The sequence below is a fragment of the Protomyctophum bolini genome (assembly GCF_963924005.1).
Source record: "Protomyctophum bolini genome assembly, chromosome: 3".
Taxonomy (NCBI): Eukaryota; Metazoa; Chordata; class Actinopteri; order Myctophiformes; family Myctophidae; genus Protomyctophum; species Protomyctophum bolini.
Window position 1 is genome coordinate 43,273,548 of NC_137864.1, and position 12,237 is coordinate 43,285,784.

A 12,237-nucleotide genomic window follows, 5' to 3' on the forward strand; every position below is an offset into this window, starting at 1 on the left:
CGTTGTGCCATCATGCGCTTTGTGGAGCGCGTTGGATCAACGGCACAGTGCGCTCGGCGTCGCGCCAGGGGATGAAAACCAAACCCACCCGTTGGACGGTCCTCCCTCCAAGTCCTCGTCCCTTTGCTTTTTACGGGATATTACAGCAAAGTTGATCTCACGCACGGAGGAGTACTTGATCACTTTGATGTGTGAAGGATATTGGAGACACCCTGTTGTTTGCACCAAAAGATTTCTGCATCATTTTTAAAACTTTTGTCCTTCTCCATGTAAGTACCAGATTTGTTTCAAGATGGTATCGCCTAATCTTAGTATGTTTCGATGTAGCCTACATGTAGATTAATCGAAACGGTTATAAATGCAAATCTTTATTCATTTGTTGAAATACTGGCAGCACCTAGCCATGGACCAGAGCTATAGGCAGCACTCATGACATAAGGCTATTGGTTATCTTGAGGTAGGCCTATAGAGAAAGAGCTAGAAAGGGGGGTAGAGCTTCTTCGCTATCACCTTTGGATGGATTGCGGATGGCGTGTGAACTATTCAATCTTAAACCTGCAATCTGTAACTTTTAGGCAATCTATATTATAGCCTATAGGCTATATAGCCTGCCCTATACTCGATATTCGAACTCGGGTCTTCCGTGTGAGGAGGGAGCATGAAAGTTGTCATCCCGTTATATTGTGCATAAGCTTAATACTAGTAATACAGGCTGGCTACCGTGGCTAGCCTAGGCTACTTAATTGTCAACCATAGGTAATTGTTGAGTCCATATCCAATTAACCACTCCTGCACTCTGCAGTCAGATGTGATAGTGATAAGTTACTGTCTGATAGGTCCACTCTAGTGGGCACCTAAACCTTGTGTCTCACTTTAAATTGTGTTGTTGTTTCCAAAATGTAAAAAAAAAAAGATGAGGAATAATGAAGGCTTTGGAAAAGTGTTGGAAAGAATAATGCAAACTTAACGTATAGGCTATATAATGCATGATTAAGTAATGGCTATAGGTTTTTTCAGACCTTCAACTTCTTATCCCCAAAATGACTGACTATCAGGTTTTGTATAGCAATTTGTAGCATGCCATTTTAGGCCTTAAATGTAATAATAATAAAATAATCACACCCGTGTGAAGTGAGGGGCGCTCTTATATCATCACACGTCAGACGTCATCATGCATAGCATGACATCATCTCATTCTGGACCATCACAATTTGCGTTCTCACTTTTGTCTTCAAATGTTTGTGTTTACACATTGTTTGTTTTACCCTCAAACTGAATTCACTTTGTCTTCAATGTTTGTAAACCCTCAAAGCTGGACAGGCTATAGTGCCCCTCAGAAATTATGTATATATTTCCCCCTCATTGGAAAACATAAGTCTAAATCTAACATCATAAAAAAAGGGTTTTTTATCACACTCATGGAAATGAGGGGCGCTCTTATCATCGTACATCATCACATTCCGGCCAATCACTCGTTTTGGCGTCCTCACTTTCTATCCCCAGCTGAATTGTCCATAGTTAGTATACTATAGGAACCAAATGGACCCTTACGTAAGAGTGTACAGATTTGTCCACTATAGCAGTCAAAACCGCTCTCAAAGGGCACCGACGGACAGCTGCAATTCTAAACTGCCCCCCGTAAAATCTGAATCCCCCCCCCCCCTTTCCCCTCACTGTATATGTTTCTTTTCCCTTTTACCTCCTTTATGATGAATTCCTGGCTATATAGAAGTGTCTATTTGTACGTCTCTAAATGTTTTTGATGAATTGAACAAGGTGGACCCTCTTGTAAACAAGTGTAATGTCTTTGTATTGAGTTGTGCTTGAAATGTACTGTTAATACATATTTCAATCAATCAATCAAAATAGTAGCTACTAGGCCTAGTAGGCTACAGGTCATTCCATATTCAAGTACTGAAGAATGGCGACCCCTGCTGGAGCTGTCACCCTGGCCTTGCACTCCTACCAACAGTGATCAGTGATTCTCAACATGTGGGGCTGGGGCGACTGGTATTGCATTGCAAGTGCATGGGACCCCATTATAATTGACCTATAGCTAAGTCCCTCCCCAAACTGCGATGGTCCAATCACAGCTATAAGCGTAACATGGGTTAGACAAACCCAAACAAATAGTTTTCCTATATGATAAAACATTGTTTTAAAAAATATATTTTTCCAGTACATATGGCAGGCCTATACAATGTTAGTTCCATGCTCTTAAAAAATGCATGCTGGCCACCAGTCTGACAACTTAACTGTTGTTGTTGTTGTTAAGTTGTCAGAAGGTTGTTATAGGACCTCGTCACCTCGTGTATGTACAGTATTTCTCAAAAGCAAACACTTTCGAGATTTTCAAGTGGGCCCTGATCCAGAAACCAAACCACTGACCACTATGGTCAAATAACACAATTCTCCCTATTGAAGCTGTTGTTTGTCTGAGAGCCTGACAAAACATTTCACAACTCATTTTGGAGTTCGGACTGACACACTAAAACCCTCTAGTGAACCTATACTTGGTTTCTCTCTAGTTTTCCCACTAAGGCTACACAAACTGTCTTTGACAAATATAGCCAACAGCCAACAGGCTAATCACGAGTCATGACTCACTTTCCAACGTGCTTTGCAGCAAAATTCGATTTTAGTTTTGAATCGTTTTCATTTAGTTAAATTTTTGTCACCTGGAATGATTTAGTGTTAGTTTTAGTCGACTAAATATCATAAGATTTTAGTCTAAATCTACAGTTTATTTAGTTGACTAAAATGTGTTTTGGCGGGTCTTGATGCTGTCTTAATGACTGATTTTACATTTGCTGAAATTAGCTGATCTACAAGCTCACAATGCTATTTTCAGCATGCAACCGATATTGTAAAATGACTTATACTGGATCTCTTGTCCACTAGTCCCAACATCTTTTTTTAAAGTTTATCCTATATGACTAATAAACCTCCCTGCATGATTTACAATATCCAGGGAATAAAAGCTTCTAGTATCCACTTCCTCACATGCACATCATTTATCGATTTCACCGTCCAGCGGTTGGTCCTGCTCCTCCTCCTCCTTTGGCCCTGTCTCTCTTCCTCCGCACATCTGTTTCCCATCCAGCTGCATTCCATTGTTTCCTCGGGGGGATTCGGACATGTGTTTTTCATGAAGTACAGTAATGCTCTCTCTTCCCCCCTCTCTCTCTCTCTCTCTCTCTCTCTCTCTCTCTCTCTCTCTCTCTCTCTCATGCATGCGTACCCCCCCCCCCCCACTCTGTTTCACAATCTCTGTTTCTCTCTTAATCTTAGGCCTTTCCTTGATTCATCTTAATCTTTATATGCCTTGCGTTTGTGTCGATCACACACCGACAACAGCATATCTACACTGTAGAATCTAGATCACAGACACACACACATACACACGTACACACGTACACACACACACACACACACACACACACACACGCGCGCGCACACGCACACACGCATGCACTCACGCATGCACTCACACACGCACGTAGACGCACCACTTAGTTTCATGTGGCTTCCTGCTGTCCCACCGTTGCTCTGTTAAGTTTTGTGTAGTGTGCTGTGTAGTGTGGTGTTGTGTATGTTAAGTTTTGTGTAGTGTGGTGTTGTGTATGTTAAGTTTTGTGTAGTGTGGTGTTGTGCATGTTGTGTGTTGTGTAGTGTGCTGTGTAGTGCGGTGTTGTGTATGTTAAGTTTTGTGTAGTGTGCTGTGTAGTGTGGTGTTGTGTATGTTAAGTTTTGTGTAGTGTGCTGTGTAGTGCGGTGTTGTGTATGTTGTGTAGTGTGCTGTGTAGTGTGGTGTTGTGTATGTTGTGTGGTGTTGTGTATGTTGTGTAGTGTGCTGTGTAGTGTGGTGTTGTGTGTGTTGTGTATGTTGTGTAGTGTGCTGTGTAGTGTGGTGTTGTGTATGTTGTGTAGTGTGGTGTTGTGTATGTTGTGTAGTGTGCTGTGTAGTGTGGTGTTGTGTATGTTGTGTTTTGTGTGGTGTGCTGTGTAGTGTGGTGTTGTGTATGTTGTGTAGTGTGGTGTTGTGTATGTTTCTGTAGTGTGGTGTTGTGTATGTTGTGTAGTGTGCTGTGTAGTGTGGTGTTGTGTATGTTGTGTGGTTTGGTTTGGCAGGCTGCTTGGCTGTTGTTTCTTACTGTCTCTCTCTTCTCATCCCTCTCTCTGTTCATGTGTCTGTTTCAATGCTGCTGCCCTGCAGTTGCATCATCATCATTGTGCACATGATGATCTATTCTATAGCCTTTTAACATCACGGCTGCTTTCTAAACCCTCCCTTCGCATGCATGGGAACACTCTGGTGCACTAGTATATTAGCCTGGTTACTAGTATATTGCATGACATTACAGAACGCTGTACCTTACAGTTGCACTGAATACAGTATAACATTAGGTTATACTGTTATGGACCAACTGCATTGGTTACCAGTAAGAAATAAAAAAATAAATGAAATGTTTACTCTTTGTTATAGCTCTTGTCCTAACTCGTGTCACATTTGCCATTGACAATGAAAGGAGAATATTTACGTCATATGTGTCTGAGCAAATCGACATATTACGTCATGATGCCCCTCACTAATGGGTGTGATTTTTTTTTAAAGCTCTCAGCGGTCTAGCTTCCTGCTCCAAGGTTAGACTACATCTTCCACTCCTAAACTCCTGTCAGTAGTCCCTAACACACCTCAAAACCAAAGGTGACCGTCCGGGTCCTTCTCCGTATAGCTGCACCTCAACTTTGGAATATTCTCCCTTCCCACATGTCCGCCCTGAGATTGGGAGGCCAGGGTTCGATCCCCGGCCGGGTCATACCAAAGAATGGAACCCAGTGACCGACCTGCTTGGCACCCGGCATCAAGGGTTGAATTGGGGCCTGGGCCGGCCGAGCGGTCCAGGCACCTAGGCTGGTAATCCAGCCTGACAGCGTGTCGCAGGTCAGGTCAGAGTCCCGGGCCTGACGACCTTTGCTGCGTGTCTTCCCCCCATCTCTCCCCCCTTTCCTGTCAAACTACTGTAAAGTTATCAATAAAGGCACAAAGCCAACAAATATCATAAAAACAATAACAAGGGTTGAATTGGGAGTAAGTTCCTGGGACATATAGTTAGCCTGCATGCGGATTCCAGCCTGATTCACTGCGTTCACAGCGAATCAGGCTGGAACCCAGGCTAACGTATAGTACTAGTGTCATGTGTAGGGGCTGTGCTTGTACAGTACATCATGTCCAGGGCTTGTATTTACACAAAGACGCGAGCCCCACCATCGATAATTGTAAATCCAATCTAAAGACCCACCTTTTTTTCCCCCTCTTGCCTTTAACACAGTTTGAGGTCATATTGTTTGTTGTTGTTTTATGTGCTTTTCTGTTCATGATTATAGGCTTTATTATTGTTTTGTACATGGACTGCGGCCAATGTGTTGTTCTTGGTCTTCTTTGCAAAGCACTTTGGGTCAAAACTGCTGTTGTTTTTAAAGGTGCTATAGAAATAAATACACTTGTCCATACTACAACATTATGCTATTGTCTATATACTATTAGGCTATACAGTTGTTGTTCTCAAACATTTTCATTTTAAGGTCAAGGACCCCCTGCCGCTGTATTCTGCCACTGACCCCATTTGAAAACATATTGTGACCTTATTGGGGTATACTCAATAGCCAATCTACAATCTCACATCGCAATGCGTCGTGACTCGTGAGCTTGTAGGTAAGCTATTTTTAGATAGCCACACAATAAAAAAAGTTATGTGTTTAAACTGGAACCCCTTCAAGGACCCCTGAGGGCCCTTGGACCCAACATTGAGATCCACTGAGGCTATACTATACTATACTATAGCCTACTATACTATACTATACTATACCAGTACACTACACTACACTACACTACACAATATATAATATACTATAGCCTACTCTACTATATTCATACCATAACACTATACTATTCCATGATGCTTTATGCTACAGTATACAATAACAGTACTATACTATGCTACGTTATGATGTTTGTTTTTCCAGGGACATGTCGTCGGCAGGGCCGGAGCCAGAGCCAGTGGTTGGACCCAGATTACATCGTTTCTTCCCCTTGTTTGACCCTGAGGCTGTCGCGGTGAGTTCAATATACAGTACTATAGCTGTCATTTCTATACCGTTTCGGACGCGGGGCAGCTCGCCGGAATCGGGCCGGCACCCAGCTGGGCGTGTTCCTGTGGGTCTGGAAGTTTCGGGGACCCCCCCGGGGACCCCCACACCGAGTTGCACCACTCACTTCACACGGGTGTGATTTTTATTATTATATCTAGGCCGGCTACTATGAGCCAGTCAGCCAGCCAGCCAGCCAGCCAGTCAGTCACCGTAAAAAATCTAGGGATTATTATTCTTTCTTGTAAACAGATGAGATGTAAGTGAAACAAATATTTCTAAATACATTTGTAATTGTAACTGAACCTCTTGCGGTCACTGGATGGATGCTACTGCTGTGCATTCAGATTAACCATCATCACTCCTGTCCTTTAAACTGAAGTGACAGAATGTACATGTAATATAGCAGTGGTTTTCAACCTTTTTATACCAAAAAATATCTCTCTCCAAGTACCACCTTAAATAATAATGAATACATTATTATAAATACAGTAGTGTAGACCTGCCCCATCCTATTCAGCTATGTACAGTTAATTTATTCCATGATTTTTCTTTTTTTGTTCCATTGCTAAACCAATAATGCTGCTGCTCTGACAAAACTCTGTCTAATCACTAATCAGCACAGGTTGAGAATCACTTCTATACCTCAGACTGGCTTTGCAGTTTGCATGTGTCTCTTTTGTAGTTTTTCTTGGCATTTTATGCTTTATTTAGAATACAGTGTAGAGACAGGCAAATTGAGCTGTGCTCTGCCCATGTTTCTTGAGGCGTAATTCTAAGCTGCGGCCACAAGGTGGAGACCAATGACCAATTATTGATCATTACCTTTTTACATGAATCTGCCTGCGTGGATTCATTGCAAACATTACATTCCCATTGACAATGAATGTAGACGAGCAAATCGGCTATTTTTGTCCTACACAAAATAAAATTGTAAAATTCCCATTGACAATAATGAATGGATGATTTACACGCGTGTGATTATTATGAATTTTATTGAAATGTATACATACGTAAACAAATGTTTTGTAGTATCTGTAAAACACAAAATATCTCAATTGCTTAAAAGTTCTTTGCCAATCCCGATGTTTAGATCTGTGTGTGTGTGTGTGTGTGTGTGTGTGTGTGTGTGTGTGTGTGTGTGTGTGTGTGTGTGTGTGTGTGTGTGTGTGTGTGTGTGTGTGTGTGTGTGTGTGTGTGTGTGTGTGTGTGTGTGTGTGTGTGTGTGTGTGTGTGTGTGTGTGTGTGTGTGTGTGTGTGTGTGTGTGTGTGTGTGTGTGTGTGTGTGTGTGTGTGTGTGTGTGTGTGCGCGCGCGTGCGTGTAGGTGGTGACCATCCTGTTGGGATTGTTTCAGCTCCTGATGACAGCTGCTCTCTACTACCTGGAGACCAGTTTACCCAAACTCTTCCAACTGCCACTAGTTGTAGGACCTCTTGTATGTCTTCTATAGCTTTCCTTTCCATTCTGTCTTTCTTTCTTGCATTATAAACCACTTTAGACCTGAGGACGATTCTACAAATGCCTTCCAAATTGTGGCCGTTTTCTGAAAAACCCTATGTTTCTGTGTCAGTGGTGCTCAAACATTTTCATGCCAAGGACCCCCAAAATATATGTAATTGGCCGCTGATCCCCGCATCTGAAAATATGTTGTTCCAGGGACCCCCCCAGAAGCAAAGATATCAGTTAAAAACGTTCGCTCTGAAAGAATATATTCAAAGATTTGCGCCACATTTTCACGATTTCTCAAAAATAGCAGACCTACAAGCTACATGCACTCGGTGCACCCGATCTATGAGCTTGTAGATCTGCTATTTTTCAATAGCTAAAGTTTAACATAATGCTTAAAACACCAAAAGGGTTTCCCGCCCTGAATGGGTTAACCACTTTTTTACTCCGAGTTATATTGAGCTTTACGTGCAGATGTCATGCACTAAATTAGCTGATCTATAAGTTCACACTATGACTTAGAGCTATAGTATGTTTTGTATACATAATGTTTTGTAACCTACACATAGGCTATAATTTCTATAAAAAAATATTATAATACAAAACATTAAAGCACAACTTGTGCCCAATGGGAAGGATATCATATGCCATGTTCTCTGTCATTGATGAAGTATTCAATCAAAAATAACTATTTTCTGTTGCAGATTGTGGCGGCAGGAGCATTCACCATGGCCAGTGAAAAGTCCCCCAGCAGACAGCTGGTAGGTCCATGTATAACCAAACCTGCAGCCAGTAGAGCAGGGGTATTCAACTAGATTAGGTCGGGGGCCACAACTGTAGAATGATTGTGTGTGGAGGGCCGCACAAGCGTGCGAGCGAAGCGCGACATTTTTTTGGATTCTACAAAATGCATTTTGTGTTCAAACACAAAGATTTATGTAGGCTAATACATTTGTGCACAGTATGAGCACATGGTGATATATGCTATACCTATGAATAGACCTATTTGACAGAACGAGCGTCAACGAGCACTAGCTGAAAATGCGCACACACACACACACACACACACACTCACACACACACACACACACACACACACACACACACACACACACACACACACACACACACACACACACACACACACACACACACACACTCACTCTCACACTCTGTCTAATTTCTCTCCAAAAGACCTTGAATATGATAGAATATAATTTAGGATTACTGTCATTATGATAATCTCTAACTTTATATATCGCACACATCATAACTGTAACTTTCTCTCTTTTTTTCCTGTTATTGGGGCGCTCCGTGGGCCGCATTTGGCCACCAGTTGAATAGCCCTACAGTAGAGGCTTAACGATACACTTGAATGATCTGTATATCAATGTGCAAACAGCAACATATCGCATTGTTTGACTTTACATCGTATCGAACCGTTTTGCAATGCAAATATTCTATTGTATCGGTACTTGATGCGTTGTATTTAGTCATTTTAAGAAGAAAAGAAGAGAAAGAGGGATTTAACTACTTTTCCATTCCTTATCGATAAATGTCTATAGTCTCTGTGTTCATGTTGAGGTGCGAGTTTGACAAATTAATGAATGAATGTTTGATGTTTTGCATGTCTAATTGCTATCAGAAATTTGCCTTTTTCGAACTATGAATAGCATTCCACAATGTCATGTAGGCTAATAAGGCCATGTATCAATCTACTGTGTCTGTTATTCCCTCAGCTTCGGGGATGTGCTGTCGTTAACATGGCTGGCCTGCTGGGGGCGCTGGTGGCCTTATGTCTCTACTCTTATTCGATCAGTTCCATTGAGCTGCCAGAGAACTGTGAAGGTCGTTCTCAACTCGACATTTCTGACTATCACTATCACACACATTTGGGACATTTAAAATGTCCCATGCAGGTTATGCAGGTCAGTGTTTATGTTCATATTAACCCATTTTGGACTGTCAATTACAAAAAAGGCTCCTGAATTCTAACAGTTTTCTGTGTCATTGGTGCTCAACCTTTTTCATGTCAAGGACCTCCAGAATGTTCTGTATTTACTATTTGGCCACTGACCCCTATCTCAAAATATGTTGCAACATTACGAGCTTGTAGATCAGCAGTTTTTAGTGTGTGACACCAGTGTGCAATGAAGTATAAATGACTGTGTCATGCCTTCTTATATAGGCCTATTAAATATACAGTAGCCTATACATCACTGGTTCCCAAACCTTTTAGCTTGAGACCCAAAAGAGAAAGACTCAAGCTAGTGAAAATAGCATGCAAGCTGTGAGCTTAAGTTAGAACAGATATTTTCACTACTTCTTAATCACTTATTTTCAATAACGTATGGAATTATAGATTGTTTTTTAAATTCAGGACTCCTTTGAATACTCATTGAATTCATGAAACATTTTTATGTTTTTCTTCTAAACAAAATGTAGGAAACTAAAAATAAATAAAGGGGCATATACTCGCGACGCGTTAGAAATTAGAAAATTGCGAACCACTGTTCTATACTAATTCTACTGTAAATGTCATTTTCATCATTGTGAATACATGTCATTCCTTCTCTCCTGCAGACCATGGTCTGGTGTGTAGCAGTGCTACTGCTGTTCTATGACATACTGGCTGCTGTCCTGCACTCCCTCGTTTCTGTCTCCGCTCTCAAAGCACTCAGACAAAACTGATAATGGAACACAGTGATAGTTCAACACACACACAACAACAACTCTGGAGAGGGAAGTCTGGAGCACTCTCCCAAACTTTTCCATGTCAAGGACTCCCAAATTGACACTCATTAGCCCACGGACCCCCATTTGAAAATATATGCCAGGGACCCCCATAAGAGAAGATTTTTATGGCTCTAGCAGTGATTTTCAGCCATTTTTCATTTCAAGGACCCCAGTTTGACCTGAATTAGGCTACCGTTCCCCATTTCTATCTCTGGGACCCCACTGTATATTGCAAAATCAAATAATTTAACTCTGAGAGTGTACAAATGTACAGGGAAATTGGTATACCCATAGTATGTACACTCTCAGTGTTTCAGACCCATAAGGGTCTATTTGGTTCCTAACTATCATTTAGCTGTAACTCCCTCAAGGACTCTGGTGGAGCTGTTGCCCCCGCGACCCGACTACGGATAAGCGGTTGAAGATGGATGGATGGACCCACAACAACAGACCCAAATTAACACACCTCCCCGCGGTGATCGTTGTGGTTCATTTTAACCACATGAACCCTGGCGTGTCCCTATTTTGGGAAATCATATTTTATTTTGGTTCAAAAATAGCAAAAGAAATAGCAGATCTACAAACTCACAATTGGCTATTTAAACTATTTGTGGTACAACAAAGGCTTAACCAAATAAACCCTAGCATCCTGGTTCTAGTTATCATAATATGCAAATATTTTTGGGGAAAATAACATTGAGAAAAAACAGCAGATCTAGAGGCCCACAATGTGCCATGTGGGCTTGTAGGATATAGCGTTGGGCTTGTAGGCTACTAACTAGGGGGATAAGGAAGCGCCAATTACTTACAGGGCCCTGGATATTCTTTCAATCAATCAATTAAAACTTTATTTGTATAGCACATTTCATACAGCAAGTGCAACTCAATGTGCTTCACAGTTTACAAATATAAAAACATTAAAGGAGATGGAAAACAAAGAAGAAAAATAAAGAAAACATTTAGGAAAAACATTATAGATAAACATAAACAAGGATAATGGTATGAGCTAATTAAACGCAATGTTATAAAGGTATGTCTTAAGGTTTTAAATCTCAAGTAAGTCTATATTTCCAGTATGACCCTCTACTGGGGAATAATGGTTTGTGTATTTAAATCACTCAAAATGACTACAATACTACAATACATCCCAAAAAAAGAAGAAAAATAAATATCTGGATCTGTCTTGAGAGATTACGTCAATATGACAGCTATTCAGTGACTGTAAATGTTAGCTTTTTAAATTGTATTGCTTGGCAAGTTGGCTATATGAACAATCAAATTAGGTCATATTTTACTTGTAGTGGAATTGGAATACGAGTTGGAGAGCCTTTAGTCTTCAGCATCCTATGACTACGAGTAAACAATGTAGGCCTAATTTGCATATAACAAAAATAATGACACATTGATATATTATGTATTATTGTATATTCATGATGTGTGTTGTCATATTTTGTATGTATAAAATAATGATATATATTAAGCAAATAAATGCTTGTCAGGTTGTTGCTATAACTGTGATATTGTAATGCATCTTTCTATGCACCTTTCTACCCGACAAGAATAATATGACATAGGGCCAAACCAAACAAACGGCACTGCTGCCACCGCCCCATAATAAATCTAATTATTTACGAGCCTCAAGATGTTTTGGTCTTCTAGTTTCTAAGTAGGGTCTAAATTCCGTTTCAGACAACTTTCTCCATTGTCACCAATATTTTACGAGTGAAAGAAAAATAATTCCCTGCCCTAAAATGATAATATTTCCCAGTGACACAAGTGTTCCAGGCAGGCTGGCCTGGCAGGCAGCAGTTAGATGGAATATTGCTGTCACGTAGGGGTTTCCCTTGGAATCAGCTGAGCGCAGGACTGTACCACTACCATAGCAAATAGGGGGCATAAACTGC

At 41.0% G+C, this 12,237-nt stretch overlaps 1 protein-coding gene across 1 annotated transcript; it reads left to right on the forward strand.

The window, feature by feature from the left end:
- The first annotated feature begins 79 nt into the window (after positions 1-79).
- Positions 80-11,839, forward strand: LOC308313125 (uncharacterized protein). The gene is made up of 6 exons (XM_080760046.1): positions 80-269; positions 6,028-6,118; positions 7,476-7,586; positions 8,302-8,358; positions 9,337-9,525; positions 10,181-11,839. Coding segments are annotated over exons 1-6 (558 nt in total). The 5' UTR covers positions 80-267; the 3' UTR covers positions 10,289-11,839.
- The last annotated feature ends 398 nt before the right edge of the window (positions 11,840-12,237 follow it).